This window comes from Neoarius graeffei, chromosome 25 (assembly GCF_027579695.1).
Source record: "Neoarius graeffei isolate fNeoGra1 chromosome 25, fNeoGra1.pri, whole genome shotgun sequence".
NCBI classification, from domain to species: domain Eukaryota; kingdom Metazoa; phylum Chordata; class Actinopteri; order Siluriformes; family Ariidae; genus Neoarius; species Neoarius graeffei.
The window spans coordinates 48,408,594-48,426,655 of NC_083593.1; the positions used below are offsets into that span (position 1 = coordinate 48,408,594).

General features: G+C 48.0%; 1 protein-coding gene across 2 annotated transcripts in view; it reads left to right on the top strand.

Annotated features, from left to right (window-relative positions):
* The first annotated feature begins 12,423 nt into the window (after positions 1-12,423).
* The window catches only part of LOC132873142 (adhesion G protein-coupled receptor F5-like), a 36,680-nt gene continuing 31,041 nt past the window's right edge, over positions 12,424-18,062 (top strand). For both annotated transcript variants that reach the window (XM_060908415.1, XM_060908416.1), the window contains exons 1-3: positions 12,424-12,783; positions 12,885-12,997; positions 13,116-13,180. In XM_060908415.1, the coding sequence (XP_060764398.1) occupies positions 12,432-12,783; positions 12,885-12,997; positions 13,116-13,180 (530 nt within the window). In that variant the 5' untranslated portion in view covers positions 12,424-12,431. The remainder of the gene's footprint in view (positions 12,784-12,884; positions 12,998-13,115; positions 13,181-18,062) is intronic.

The window sequence follows — 18,062 nt, forward strand, 5'->3', positions numbered from 1 at the left end:
GCATCTCAACTGCACCCACGTCACCCACATCAGCCATGTCCTCAACCACACCCATGCCACCCACAACAGGCATCTCAACCACACCCACCCCACCCACATTAGACCAGTCCTCAACCGCATATACTTCCCCCACAACAGGCATCTCAACCATGACTACTTCCCCCACAACAGAAATCTCAACCACATCCACTTCAGCCACATTAGACCAGTCCTCAACTGCACCTACTTCCTCCACAACAGGAATCTCAACTGCACCCACTTCACTGACATCAGCCATGTCCTCAACCATGCCCATGCTACCCACAACAGGCATCTCAACCACATCCAGTTCACCCACATTAGACCCGTCCTCAACTGTGCCTACTTCCCCGACAACAGGCATCTCAACTGCACCCACTTCACCCACATTAGATCAGTCCTCAACTGCACCTACTTCCCCGACAACATGCATCTCAACTGCACCCACTTCACCCACATTAGACCAGTCCTCAACTGCACCTACTTCCCCCACAACAGGCATCTCAACCATGCCTACTTCCCCGACAACAGACATCTCAGCTTCAGCCAATTCACCCACATTAGACCTGTCCTCAACCGCACCTTCTTCCCCCACCACAGGCACCTCAACCATGCCGACTTCCCCGACAACAGGCATCTCAACTGCACCCACTTCACCCACATTAGACCTGTCCTCAACCGCACCTTCTTCCCCCACCACAGGCACCTCAACCATGCCTACTTCCCCGAGAACAGGCATCTCAACTGCACCCACTTCACCCACATTAGACCTGTCCTCAACTGCACCTACTTCCCCCACCACAGGCATCTCAACCATGCCTACTTCCCCCACAACAGAAATCTCAACCACATCCACTTCACCCACATTAGAACAGTCCTCAACTGCACCTACTTCCTCCACAACAGGAATCTCAACTGCACCCACTTCACTGACATCAGCCATGTCCTCAACCACGCCCATGCTACCCACAACAGGCATCTCAACCACATCCAGTTCACCCACATTAGACCCGTCCTCAACTGTGCCTACTTCCCCGACAACAGGCATCTCAACTGCACCCACTTCACCCACATTAGATCAGTCCTTAACTGCACCTACTTCCCCGACAATATGCATCTCAACTGCACCCACTTCACCCACATTAGACCAGTCCTCAACTGCACCTACTTCCCCCACAACAGGCATCTCAACCATGCCTACTTCCCCGACAACAGACATCTCAGCTTCAGCCAATTCACCCACATTAGACCTGACCTCAACCGCACCTTCTTCCCCCACCACAGGCACCTCAACCATGCCGACTTCCCCGACAACAGGCATCTCAACTGCACCAACTTCACCCACATTAGACCTGTCCTCAACCACACCTTCTTCCCCCACCACAGGCACCTCAACCATGCCTACTTCCCCGACACCAGGCATCTCAACTGCACCAAATTCACCCACATTAGACCTGTCCTCAACTGCACCTACTTCCCCCACCACAGGCATCTCAACCATGCCTACTTCCCCCACAAAAGAAATCTCAACCACATCCACTTCACCCACATTAGAACAGTCCTCAACTGCACCTACTTCCTCCACAACAGGAATCTCAACTGCACCCACTTCACTCACATCAGCCATGTCCTCAACCACGCCCATGCTACCCACAACAGGCATCTCAACCAAATACAGTTCACCCACATTAGACCCGTCCTCAACCGTGCCTACTTCCCCGACAACAGTCATCTCAACTGCACCCACTTCACCCACATTAGATCAGTCCTCAACTGCACCTACTTCCCCGACAACAGGCATCTCAGCTTCAGCCAATTCACCCACATTAGACCAGTCCTCAACTGCACCTACTTCACCCACAATAGGCTTCTCAACCATGCCGACTACCCCAACAACAGACATCTCAACCACATCCACTTCACCCACATTAGACCAGTCCACAACTGCACCTACTTCCCCCACAACAGGCATCTCAACCATGCCTACTTCCCCGACAAGAGGCATCTCAACTTCACCCACATTAGACCTGTCCTCAACCGCACCTACTTCCCCCACCACAGGCATCTCAGCTGCACCCAATTCAGCCACATCAGCCATGTCCTCAACCATGCCCATGCCACCCACAACAGGCATCTCAACCACACCCACACCACCCACATTAGACCCGTCCTCAACCGTGCCTACTTCCCCGACAACAGGCATCTCAACTGCACCCACTTCACCCACATTAGATCAGTCCTCAACTGCACCTACTTACCCAACAACTGGAATCTCAACCACACCCACTTCACCCACATTAGACCAGTCCTCAACTGCACCTACGTCCACCACAATAGGCACCTCAACCATGCCTACTTCCCCGATAACATGCATCTCACCTGCACCCACTTCACCCACATTAGACCAGTCCTCAACTGCATCTACTTCACCCACAACAGGCATCTCAACCATGCTGACGTCCCCCTCAACAGACATCTCATCCACATCCACTTCACCCACATTAGACCAGTCCACAACTGCACCTACTTCCCCCACAACAGGCATCTCAACCATGCCTACTTCCCCGACAAGAGGCATCTCAACTTCACCCACATTAGACCTGTCCTCAACCGCACCTACTTCCCCCACCACAGGCATCTCAACCATGCCTACTTCCCCCACAACAGAAATCTCAACTGCACCCACTTCACCCACATTCGACCAGTCCTCAACTGCACGTACTTCCTCCACAACAGGCATCTCAACTGCACCCAATTCACCCACATCATCCATGCCCTCAACCATGCCCATGCCACCCACACCAGGCATCTCAACCACACCCACCCCACCCATATTAGACCCGTCCTCAACCGTGCCTACTTCCCCGACAACAGGCATCTCAACTGCACCCACTTCACCCACATTAGATCAGTCCTCAACTGCACCTACTTCCCCAACAACTGGAATCTCAACCACACCCACTTCACCCACATTAGACCAGTCCTCAACTGCACCTACTTCCACCACAATAGGCACCTCAACCATGCCTACTTCCCCGATAACATGCATCTCAACTGCACCCACTTCACCCACATTAGACCAGTCCTCAACTGCACCTACTTCACCCACAACAGGCATCTCAACCATGCTGACTTCCCCCTCAACAGACATCTCAACCACATCCGCTTCACCCACATTAGACCAGTCCCCAACTGCACCTACTTCCTCCACAACAGGAATCTCAACTGCACCCACATCACCCACATCAGGCATGTCCTCAACCACGCCCATGCCACCCACAACAGGCATCTCAACCACACCCACTCGACCCACATTAGACCAGTCCTCAACCGCATCTACTTCCCCCACAACAGACATCTCAACCATGCCTACTTCCCCCACAACAGAAATCTCAAACACATCCACTTCACCCACATTAGACCAGTCCTCAACTGCACCTACTTCACCCACAACAGGCTTCTCAACCATGCCGACTTCCCCCACAACAGACATCTCAACCACATCCACTTCACCCACATTAGACCAGTCCACAACTGCACCTACTTCCCCCACAAGAGGCATCTCAACCATGCCGACTTCCCCGACAACAGGCATCTCAACTGCACCCACTTCACCCACATTAGACCAGTCCTCAACTACACCTACTTCCCCGACAACATGCATCTCAACTGCACCCACTTCACCCACATTAGACCAATCCTCAACTGCACCTACTTCCCCAACAACAGGCATCTCAACCATGCCTACTTCCCCAACAACAGGCATCTCAACTTCAGCAAATTCACCCACATTAGACCAGTCCTCAACTGCACCTACTTCCCCCACAACAGGCATCTCAACCACATCCACTTCACCCACATTAGACCAGTCCTCAACTGCACCTACTTCACCCACAACAAGAATCTCAACCATGCCTACTTCCCCGACAACAGGCATCTCAGCTTCAGCCAATTCACCCACATTAGACCAGTCCTCAACTGCACATACTTCACCCACAATAGGCTTCTCAACCATGTCGACTTCCCCCACAACAGACATCTCAACCACATCCACTTCACCCACATTAGACCAGTCCTCAACTGCACCTACTTCCTCCACAACAGGCATCTCAACTGCACCCACTTCACCCACATCAGCCATGTCCTCAACCACGCCCATGCCACCCACAACAGGCATCTCAACCACACCCACCCCACCCACATTAGACCCGTCCTCAACCGTGCCTTCTTCCCCGACAACAGGCATCTCAACTGCACCCACTTCACCCACATTAGATCAGTCCTCAACTGCACCTACTTCCCCAACAACTGGAATCTCAACCGCACCCACTTCTCCCACATTAGACCAGTCCTCAACTGCACCTACTTCCACCACAATAGGCACCTCAACCATGCCTACTTCCCCGATAACATGCATCTCAACTGCACCCACTTCACCCACATTAGACCAGTCCTCAACTGCACCTACTTCACCCACAACAGGCATCTCAACCACATCCACTTCACCCACATTAGACCAGTCCTCAACTGCACCTACTTCACCCACAACAGGCATCTCAACCATGCCGACTTCGCCCTCAACAGACATCTCAACCACATCCGCTTCACGCACATTAGACCAGTCCTCAACTGCACCTACTTCACCCAAAACAGGCATCTCAACCATGCCGACTTCCCCCTCAACAGACATCTCAACCACATCCACTTCACGCACATTAGACCAGTCCTCAACTGCACCTACTTCACCAACAACAGGCATCTCAACCATGCCGACTTCCCCCACAACAGACATCTCAACCACATCCACTTCACCCACATTAGACCAGTCCTTAACTGCACCTACTTCCTCCACAACAGAAATCTCAACTGCACCCACTTCACCCACATTAGACCAGTCCTCAACTGCACCTCCTTCCTCCACAACAGGCGTCTCAACTGCACCCACATCACCCACATCAGCCATGTCCTCAACCACGCCCATGCCACTCACAACAGGCATCTCAACCACACCCACCCGACCCACATTAGACCAGTCCTCAACTGCACCTACTTCCCCCACAACATGCATCTCAACTGCACCCACTTCAACCACATTAGACCAGTCCTCAACTGCACCTACTTCCCCCACAACAGGCATCTCAACCATGCCTACTTCCCCGACAACAGGCATCTCAGCTTCAGCCAATTCACCCACATTAGACCAGTCCTCTGCTTCACCCACAATAGGCTTCTCAACCATGCCGACTTCCCCCACAACAGACATCTCAACCACATCCACTTCACCCACATTAGACCAGTCCACAACTGCACCTATTTCCCCCACAACAGGCATCTCAACCATGCCTACGTCCCCGACAACAGGCATCTTAACTTCAGCCAATTCACCCACATTAGACCAGTCCTCAACTGCACCTACTTCCCCAACAACTGGAATCTCAACCGCACCCACTTCAACCACATTAGACCAGTCCTCAACTGCACCTACTTCCACCACAATAGGCATCTCAACCATGCCTACTTCCCCGACAACATGCATCTCAACTGCACCCACTTCACCCACATTAGACCAGTCCTCAACTGCACCTACTTCCCCAACAACAGGCATCTCAACCATGCCTACTTCCCCAACCACAGGCATCTCAACTTCAGCAAATTCACCCACATTAGACCAGTCCTCAACTGCACCTACTTCCCCCACAACAGGCATCTCAACCACATCCACTTCACCCACATTAGACCAGTCCTCAACTGCACCTACTTCACCCACAACAGGCATCTCAACCATGCCGACTTTCCCCACAACAGACATCTCAACCACATCCACTTCACCCACATTAGACCAGTCCTCAACTGCACCTACTTCCCCCACAACAGGCATCTCAACCATGCCTACTTCCCCGACAACAGGCATCTCAACTTCACCCACATTAGACCAGTCCGCAACCGCACCTACTTCCCCCACCACAGGCATCTCAACCATGCCTACTTCCCCCACAACAGAAATCTCAACTGCACCCACTTCACCCACATTAGACCAGTCCTCAACTGCACCTCCTTCCCCCACAACATGCATCTCAACCACACCCACCCCACCCACATTAGACCCGTCCTCAACCGTGCATACATCGCCGACAACAGGCATCTCAACTGCACCCACTTCACCCACATTAGATCAGTCCTCAACTGCACCTACTTCCCCGACAACATGCATCTCAACTGCACCCACTTCACCCACATTAGACCAGTCCTCAACTGCACCTACTTCCCCAACAACAGGCATCTCAACCATGCCTACTTCCCCAACAACAGGCATCTCAACTTCAGCAAATTCACCCACATTTGACCAGTCCTCAACTGCACCTACTTCCCCCACAACAGGCATCTCAACCACATCCACTTCACCCACATTAGACCAGTCCTCAACTGCACCTACTTCACCCACAACAGGCATCTCAACCATGCCGACTTCCCCCACAGCAGACATCTCAACCACATCCACTTCACCCACATTAGACCAGTCCTCAACTGCACCTACTTCCCCCACAACAGGCATCTCAACCGCATCCACTTCACCCACATTAGACCAGTCCTCAACTGCACCTACTTCACCCACAACAGGAATCTCAACTGCACCCACTTCACTCACATCAGCCATGTTCTCAACCACGCCCATGCCGCCCACAACAGGCATCTCAACCACACCCACCCCACCCACATTAGACCTGTCCTCAACCGCATGTCCTTCCCCCACAACAGGCATCTCAAACATGCCTACTTCCCCGACAACAGGCATCTCAACTGCACCCATTTCACCCACATTAGAACAGTCCTCAACTGCACCTACTTCCTCCACAACAGGAATCTCAACTGCACCCACTTCACCCACATTAGACCAGTCCTCAACTGCACCTACTTCCCCCACAACAGGCATCTCAACCATGCCTACTTCCCCGACAACAGGCAGCTCAGCTTCAGCCAATTCCCCCACATTAGACCAGTCCTCAACTGCACCTACTTCCCCCACAACAGACATCTCAACCAAATCCACTTCACCCACATTAGACCAGTCCACAACTGCACCTACTTCCCCCACAAGAGGCATCTCAACCATGCCGACTTCCCCGACAACAGGCATCTCAACTGCACCCACTTCACCCACATTAGACCAGTCCTCAACTGCACCTACTTCCCCCACAACATGCATCTCAACTGCACCCACTTCACCCACATTAGACCAGTCCTCAACTGGACCTACTTCCCCTACAACAGGCATCTCAACCATGCCTACTTCCCCGACAACAGGCATCTCAGCTTCAGCCAATTCACCCACATTAGACCAGTCCTCTACTTCACCCACAATAGGCTTCTCAACCATGCCGACTTCCCCCACAACAGACATCTCAACCACATCCACTTCACCCACATTAGACCCGTCCTCAACCGTGCCTACTTCCCCGCCAACAGGCATCTCAACTGCACCCACTTCACCCACATTAGATCAGTCCTCAACTGCACCTACTTCCCCCACAACAGGCATCTCACCCACACCCACTTCACCCACATTAGACCAGTCCTCAACTGCACCTCCTTCCCCCACAACAGGCATCTCAACCATGTCTACTTCCCCGACAACAGGCATCTCAACTTCAGCCAATTCACCCACATTAGACCAGTCCTCAACTGCACCTACTTCCCCCACAACAGGCATCTCTACCACATCCACTTCACCCACATTAGACCAGTCCTCAACTACACCTACTTCACCCACAACAGGCTTTTCAACCGTGCCGACTTCCCCCACAACAGACATCTCAACCACATCCACTTCACCCACATTAGACCAGTCCACAACTGCACCTACTTCACCCACAAGAGGCATCTCAACCATGCCGACTTCCCCGACAAGAGGCATCTCAACTGCACCCACTTCACCCACATTAGACCAGTCCTCAACTGCACCTACTTCCCCCACAACATGCATCTCAACTGCACCCACTTCACCCACATTAGACCAGTCCTCAACTGCACCTACTTCCCCCACAACAAGCATCTCAACCATGCCTTCTTCCCCGACAACAGGCATGTCAGCTTCAGCCAATTCACCCACATTAGACCAGTCCTCTACTTCACCCACAATAGGCTTCTCAACCATGCCGACTTCCCCCACAACAGACATCTCAACCACATCCACTTCACCCACATTAGACCAGTCCACAACTGCACCTATTTCCCCCACAACAGGCATCTCAACCATGCCTACTTCCCCGACAACAGGCATCTCAACTTCAGCCAATTCACCCACATTAGACCAGTCCTCAACTGCACCTACTTCCCCCACAACAGGCATCTCTACCACATCCACTTCACCCACATTAGACCTGTCCTCAACCACACCTACTTCCCCCACCACAGGCATCTCAGCCATGCCTACTTCCCCCACAACAGAAATCTCAACTGCACCCACTTCACCCACATCAGACCAGTCCTCAACTGCACCTACTTCCTCCACAACAGGCATCTCAACTGCACCCACTTCAACCACATCAGCCATGTCCTCAACCACGCCCATGCCACCCACAACAGGCATCTCAACCACACCCACCCCACCCACATTAGACCCGTCCTCAACTGTGCATACGTCGCCGACAACAGGCATCTCAACTGCACCCACTTCACCCACATTAGATCAGTCCTCAACTGCACCTACTTCCCCAACAACTGGAATCTCAACCGCACCCACTTCACCCGCATTAGACCAGTCCTCAACTGCACCTACTTCCACCACAATAGGCATCTCAACCATGCCTACTTCCCCGACAACATGCATCTCAACTGCACCCACTTCACCCACATTAGACCAGTCCTCAACTGCACCTACTTCCCCAACAACAGGCATCTCAACCATGCCTACTTCCCCAACCACAGGCATCTCAACTTCAGCAAATTCACCCACATTAGACCAGTCCTCAACTGCACTTACTTCCCCCACAACAGGCATCTCAACCACATCCACTTCACCCACATTAGACCAGTCCTCAACTGCACCTACTTCACCCACAACAGGCATCTCAACCATGCCGACTTCCCCCACAACAGACATCTCAACCACATCCACTTCACCCACATTAGACCAGTCCTCAACTGCACCTACTTCCTACACAACAGGAATCTCAACTGCACCCACTTCACCCACATTAGACCAGTCCTCTACTGCACCTACTTCCTCCACAACAGGAATCTCAACTGCACCCACTTCACTCACATCAGCCATGTCCTCAAGCACGCCCATGCCTCCCACAACAGATATCTCAACCACATCCAATTCACCCACATTACACCCGTCCTCAACCGTGCCTACTTCTCCGACAACAGGCATCTCAACTGCACCCACTTCACCCACATTAGATCAGTCCTCAACTGCACCTACTTCCCCCACAACAGGCATCTCAACCGCACCCACTTCACCCACATTAGACCAGTCCTCAACTGCACCTACTTCCACCACAATAGGCATCTCAACCATGCCTACTTCCCCGACAACATGCATCTCAACTGCACCCACTTCACCCCCATTAGACCAGTCCTCAACTGCACCTACTTCCCCCACAACAGGCATCTCAACCATGTCTACTTCCCCGACAACAGGCATCTCAACTTCACCCAATTCACCCACATTAGACCAGTCCTCAACTGCACCTACTTCCCCCACAACAGGCATCTCTACCACATCCACTTCACCCACATTAGACCAGTCCTCAACTGCACCTACTTCACCCACAACAGGCATCTCAACCATGCCGACTTCCCCCACAACAGACATCTCAACCACATCCACTTCACCCACATTAGACCAGTCCTCAACTGCACCTACTTCCCCCACAACAGGCATCTCAACCATGCCTACTTCCCCGACAACAGGCATCTCAACTTCACCCACATTAGACCAGTCCTCAACTGCACCTACTTCCCCCACCACAGGCATCTCAACCATGCCTACTTCCCCCACAACAGAAATCTCAACTGCACCCACTTCACCCACATTAGACCAGTCCTCAACTGCACCTCCTTCCTCCACAACAGGCATCTCAACTGCACCCACTTCACCCACATCAGCCATGTCCTCAACCACGCCCATGCCACCCACAACAGGCATCTCAACCACACCCACCCCACCCACATTAGACCTGTCCTCAACCATGCCTACATCGCCGACAACAGGCATCTCAACTGCACCCACTTCACCCACATTAGATCAGTCCTCAACTGCAGCTACTTCCCCAACAACTGGAATCTCAACCGCACCCACTTCACCCACATTAGACCAGTCCTCAACTGCACCTACTTCCACCACAATAGGCATCTCAACCATGCCTACTTCCCCGACAACATGCATCTCAACTGCACCCACATTAGACCAGTCCTCAACTGCACCTACTTCCCCAACATCAGGCATCTCAACCATGCCTACTTCCCCAACAACAGGCATCTCAACTTCAGCAAATTCACCCACATTTGACCAGTCCTCAACTGCACCTCCTTCCCCCACAACAGGCATCTCAACCACATCCACTTCAACCACATTAGACCAGTCCTCAACTGCACCTACTTCACCCACAACAGGCATCTCAACCATGCCGACTTCCCCCACAACAGACATCTCAACCACATCCACTTCACCCACATTAGACCAGTCCTCAACTGCACCTACTTCCTACACAACAGGAATCTCAACTGCACCCACTTCACCCACATTAGACCAGTCCTCAACTGCACCTACTTCCTCCACAACAGGAATCTCAACTGCACCCACTTCACTCACATCAGCCATGTCCTCAACAACGCCCTTGCCACCCACAATAGGTATCTCAACCACATCCAGTTCACCCACATTAGACCCGTTCTCAACCATGCCTACTTCCCCGACAACATTCATCTCAACTGCACCCATTTCACCCACATTAGATCAGTCCTCAACCGCACCTACTTCCCCCACAACAGGCATCTCAACCGCACCCACTTCACCCACATTAGACCAGTCCTCAACTGCACCTACATCCACCACAATAGGCATCTCAACCATGCCTACTTCCCCGACAACATGCATCTCAACTGCACCCACTTCACCCCCATTAGACCAGTCCTCAACTGCACCTACATCCACCACAATAGGCATCTCAACCATGCCTACTTCCCCCACAACAGGCATCTCAACTGCACCCACTTCACCCCCATTAGACCAGTCCTCAACTGCACCTACTTCCCCCACAACAGGCATCTCAACCACATCCACTTCGCCCACATTAGACCAGTCCTCATCTGCACCTACTTCACCCACAACAGGAATCTCAACTGCACCCACTTCACTCACATCAGCCATGTTGTCAACCACGCCCATGCCGCCCACAACAGGCATCTCAACCACACCCACCCCACCCACATTAGACCAGTCCTCAACCGCATGTCCTTCCCCCACAACAGGCATCTCAACCATGCCTACTTCTCCGACAACAGGCATCTCAACTGCACCCATTTCACCCACATTAGAACAGTCCTCAACTGCACCTACTTCCTCCACAACAGGAATCTCAACTGCACCCCCTTCACCCACATTAGACCAGTCCTCAACTGCACTTATTTCCCCCACAACAGGCTTCTCAACTGCACCCACTTCACCCACATCAGCCATGTCCTCAACCACACCCATGCCACCCACAACAGGCATCTCAACCACACCCACCCCATCCACATTAGACCAGTCCTCAACTGCACCTACTTCCACCACAATAGGCATCTCAACCATGCCTACTTCCCCGACAACAGGCATCTCAACTGCACCCATTTCACCCACATTAGAACAGTCCTCAACTGCACCTACTTCCTCCACAACAGGAATCTCAACTGCACCCCCTTCACCCACATTAGACCAGTCCTCAACTGCACTTATTTCCCCCACAACAGGCTTCTCAACTGCACCCACTTCACCCACATCAGCCATGTCCTCAACCACACCCATGCCACCCACAACAGGCATCTCAACCACACCCACCCCACCCACATTAGACCAGTCCTCAACTGCACCTACTTCCCCCACAACAGGCATCTCAACTATGCCTACTTCCCCCACAACAGACATCTCAACCACATCCACTTCACCCACATTAGACCAGTCCACAACTGCATCTACTTCCCCCACAACAGGCATCTCAACCATGCCTACTTCCCCGACAACAGGCATCTCAACTGCACCCACTTCACCCACATTAGACCTGTCCTCAACTGCACCTACTTCCCCCACCACAGGCATCTCAACCATGCCTACTTCCCCCACAACAGAAATCTCAACCACATCCACTTCACCCACATTAGACCAGTCCTCAACTGCACCTACTTCACCCACAACAGGCTTCTTAACCATGCCGACTTCCCCCACAACAGACATCTCAACCACATCCACTTCACCCTCATTAGACCCGTCCTCAACCGCTCCTACTTCCCCGACAACAGGCATCTCAACTGCACCCACATCAGCCATGTCCTCAACTGCACCTACTTCCCCCACAACAGGCATCTCAACCACACCCACTTCACCCACATTAGACCAGTCCTCAACTGCACCTACTTCCCCCACAACAGGCCTTTCAACCACATCATCCACCACTCCCACACCCACTTCAACCACATCAAACCTCAGTATTTCAATCAGGTCAAGCACATCAACCACCCCAAAACCACCAACTGTCACAACTCCATCTGCTACAGTAAGAGGTATGATTTTAATTCTTGCTTCTTATTGAAGCATCATGTAATTTTAATGTAATATTTGTATTTTCCAAAATTTTTAATTTCTGGTACCTTTCCCCCCACAGACATTTATCATCCATTAAGCTTCTCTCTGGCTATCAATGAAGAGTTTGACTTTCGACTCACTGACCAAAGTAGTACAAAATACAAGACGTATAATTCTGAAATTCGAAGTTCAGTAAGTGTTACACAATATTGTCAAATTATTATTATTATTATTAGTCATCATGTTATATCGCTTAAAAGTAAATATACTAAATAAACTATACACACTCACTATATTTTTTCAACCTCAGATTGATGCAAGTTATATGGACGTATCTGGCTACCAGGCCAATTCTGCAACAGTCACTGGTTTCAGGTTAACACACACACACACACACATATATATATATATATATATATATATATATATATATATATATATATATATATATATATGTATTATGGCATGCCGTTCAGGAAATTAATCTTTGAATATATTGAATGAATCCCCGAATATATTGAATGAAACTCTGAATATATGGAATAAATCCCCGAATATATTGAATGAAACTTATATGGAATGAAACTCTGAATATATTGAATGAATCCCCGAATATATTGAATGAAACTCTGAATATATGGAATGAATCCCCGAATATATTGAATGAAACTCTGAATATATGGAATGAAACTTTGAATATATGGAATGAATCCCTGAATATATTGAATGAAACTTTGAATATATGGAATGAATCCCCGAATATATTGAATGAAACTCTGAATATATGGAATGAAACTTGGCTGACGTCATGAAGGCACTGCCGCCGTCCTGCAGCAAAAATGAGTCAGTCGGTTCGGGATTTGGTTGCGGCTATTTTAAACAATAAAGACATTGTTAACACTCTGGCGAATGCTTGTGGTTTTATTAGTGGTTACTTCTTTTATGTGCAACGAAGCTACGGTGACAAAGTCATTTCCCTCGTGGATCATATTTGTATAACGGTATTTTCTGTATATAAAACTAATTTGTAAATTTTATTTGTCGAGTTTTACAGCGTTTCTCAATATACTCTAATACTCTCCTCTGAGTCAGAGTTTTTCTTGGGACCTGTTGTCTGTCTGCCGAGCTGTGGGAGCGGGGGCAGAATACAAAGTTTCATTCAATATATTCAGGGTTTCATTCCATATATTCAAAGTTTCATTCCATATATTCAGGGATTCATTCAATATATTCAAAGTTTCATTCCATATATTCGGGGATTCATTCAATATATTCAAAGTTTCATTCAATATATTCGGGGATTCATTCCATATATTCAGAGTTTCATTCAATATATTCGGGGATTCATTCAATATATTCAAAGTTTCATTCAATATATTCGGGGATTCATTCAATATATTCAAAGTTTCATTCACTATATTCGGGGATTCATTCAATATATTCAGAGTTTCATTCAATATATTCGGGGATTCATTCAATATATTCAGAGTTTCATTCAATATATTCGGGGATTCATTCCATATATTCAGAGTTTCATTCAATATATTCGGGGATTCATTCAATATATTCAAAGTTTCATTCAATATATTCGGGGATTCATTCAATATATTCAAAGTTTCATTCAATATAGTCGGGGATTCATTCCATATATTCAGAGTTTCATTCAATATATTCGGGGATTCATTCAATATATTCGGGGATTCATTCAATATATTCGGGGAATCATTCAATATATTCAAAGTTTCATTCACTATATTCGGGGATTCATTCCATATATTCAGAGTTTCATTCAATATATTCGGGGATTCATTCAATATATTCAGAGTTTCATTCAATATATTCAGGGATTCATTCAATATATTCAAAGTTTCATTCAATATATTCGGGGAATCATTCAATATATTCAAAGTTTCATTCCATATATTCAAAGTTTCATTCAATATATTCGGGGATTCATTAAATATATTCAAAGATTAATTTCCTGAACGGCATGCCATAATGTATATATATATATATATATATATATATATATATATATATATATATATATATATAAAATCCATCCAAGATTGCGCCGTGGACGGCTGCCTCGGGACTTAAGTTGAACCGGAGTCAAATTCCTCATGTGTGTTCACATACCTGGCAATAAAAGTGTTTCTGATTCTGATATTATATATGTGTCTTGCAAAAGTATTCTTCCTCCTTTGTGCTTGTCCTGTTTTGTCACATTACAAGCTGGAATTAAAATGGATTTTTTGGGGGTTAGCCCCATTTGATTTACACAACATGCCTACAACTTTAAAGGTGAAAATTGTTTTACTGTGACACAGTCAGCCCTGCGATAATCTGGCAACTTGCCCAGGGTGTATCCCGCCTCTCGCCCATAGTCAGCTGGGATAGGCTCCAGCTTGCCTGTGACCCTGTAGGACAGGATAAGTGGCTACAGATAATGAATGGATGGATGGATGTGACACAAACAATAATTAAGATGAAACAACAGAAATCTGGAGTATGCATAGATATTCACTCCCCCAAAGTCAATACTTTGTAGAACTACCTCTTGCTGCAATTACAGCTGCAAGTCTCTTGGAGTATGTCTCTATGGACTTAGCACATCTATCAACTGGGATTTTCACCCATTCATCAAGGCAAAACTGCTCCAACTCCTCCAAGTTAATGGGTTGCTTTCGTGTACAGCAATCTTTAAATTATGCCACAGATTCTCAGTTGGATTGAAGTCTGGGCTTTGATTAGGCCATTCCAAGACATTTAAATGTTTCCCTTAAAACCACTCCAGTGTTGCTTTAGCAGTATGTTTAGGGTCATTGTCCTGCTGGAATGTGAACCTTCGTCCCAGTCTCAAACCTCTGGCCGACTCAAACAGGTTTTCCTCCAGAATTGCCCTGCATTTAGTGACATCCAACTTTCCTTCAGTCCTGACCAGTTTTCCTGTCCCTGCAGATGAAAAATATCCCCACAGCATGATGCTGCCAACACCATGCTTTGCTGTAGGAATGGTGTTCTCAGGGTGTTGGCTTTGCGCCACACATGGCGTTTCCCATGATGGCCCAAAAGATAATTTTAGTCTCATTTGACCAGAGAATCTTCTTCCATGTGTTTGGGGAGTCTGCCACATGCTGTTGGGCAAACTCCAAACATGTTTTCTTAAGCAATGACTTTTTTTCTGGCCACTCTTCCATCAAGCCCCACTCTGTGGAGTGTATGGCTTAAAGTGGCCCTATGGATAGATACTCCCATCTCCACTGTGGATGTTTGCAGATCCATCAGTGTTATCTTTGGTGTCTTTGCTGCATCTCTGAATATTGCCCTACTTACCTGGTCTGTGAGTTTTGCTGGGTGGCCTTCTCTTGTCAGTTTGAAGTGGTGACATATTCTTTCCATTTTGTTATAATGGATTTAATGGTGTTCCCTGGGATATTCAAAGTTTGGGATTTATTTTTTTTTATAACCCAACCCAGATCTAAACTTCTTCACAACTTTGTCTCTGACCTGTTTGGAGGCGCCTTGGTTCTCATCTTGCTTGCTTTGTAGTGTTGCAGAGTCAGGATCCTTCCAGAACAGGTTGATTTATATACAGTGGTGCTTGAAAGTTTGTGAACCCTTTAGAATTTTCTATATTTCTGCATAAATATGACCTAAAACATCATCAGATTTTCACACAAGTCCTAAAAGTAGATAAAGAGAACCCAGTTAAACAAATGAGACAAAAATACAATACTTGGTCATTTATTTATTGAGGAAAATCATCCAGTGTTACATATCTGTGAGTGACAAAAGTATGTGAACCTCTAGGATTAGCAGTTAATTTGAAGGTGAAATTAAAGTCAGGTGTTTTCAATCAATGGGATGACAATGAGGAGTGAGTGGGCACCCTGTTTTATTTAAAGAACAGGGATCTATCAAAGTCTGATCTTCACAACACACGTTTGTGGAAGTGTATTATGGCACGAACAAAGGAGATTTCTGAGGACCTCAGAAAAAAGTGTTGTTGATGCTCATCAGGCTGAAAAAGGTTATAAAAGCATCTCTAAAGAGTTTGGACTCCACCAATCCACAGTCAGAGAGACTGTGTACAAATGGAGGAAATTCAAGACCATTGTTACCCTCCCCAGGAGTGGTAGACCAACAAAGATCACTCCAAGAACAAGGCGTGTAATAGTCGGTGAGGTCACAAAGGACCCCAGGGTAACTTCTAAGCAACTGAAGGCCTCTCTCACATTGGCTAATGTTAATGTTCATGAGTCCACCATCAGGAGAACACTGAACAACAATGGTGTGCATGGCAGGGTTGCAAGGAGAAAGCCACTGCTCCCCAAAAAGAACATTGCTGCTCGTCTGCAGTTTGCTAAAGATCACGTGGACAAGCCAGAAGGCTATTGGAAAAATGTTTTGTGGATGGATGAGACCAAAATAGAACTTTTTGGTTTTAATGAGAAGTGTTATGTTTGGAGAAAGGAAAACACTGCATTCCAGCAGAAGAACCTTATCCCATCTGTGAAATATGGTGGTGGTAGTATCATGGTTTGGGCCTGTTTTGCTGCAGCTGAGCCAGGATGGCTTGCCATCATTGATGGAACAATGAATTCTGAATTATACCAGTGAATTCTAAAGGAAAATGTCAGGGGATCTGTCCATGAACTGAATCTTAAGAGAAGGTGGGTCATGCAGCAAGACAACGACCCTAAGCACATAAGTCGTTCTACCAAAGAACGGTTAAAGAAGAATAAAGTTAATGTTTTGGAATGGCCAAGTCAAAGTCTTGACCTTAATCCAATGGAAATGTTGTGGAAGGACCTGAAGCGAGCAGTTCATGTGAGGAAACCCACCAACATCCCAGAGTTGAAGCTGTTCTGTACGGAGGAATGGGCTAAAATTCCTCCAAGCCGGTGTGCAGGACTGATCAACAGTTACCGGAAATGTTTAGTTGCAGTTATTGCTGCACAAGGGGGCCACACCAGATACTGAAAGCAAAGGTTCACATACTTTTGCCCCTCACAGATATGTAATATTGGCTCATTTTCCTCAATAAATAAATGACCAAGTATAATATTTTTGTCTCATTTATTTAATTGGGTTCTCTTTATCTACTTTTAGGACTTGTGTGAAAATCTGATGATGTTTTAGGTCATATTTATACAGAAATATAGAAAATTCTAAAGGGTTCACAAACTTTCAAGCACCACTGTAGTTGTCATGTTACAGATCATGTGACACTTTGATTGCATACAGGTGGATC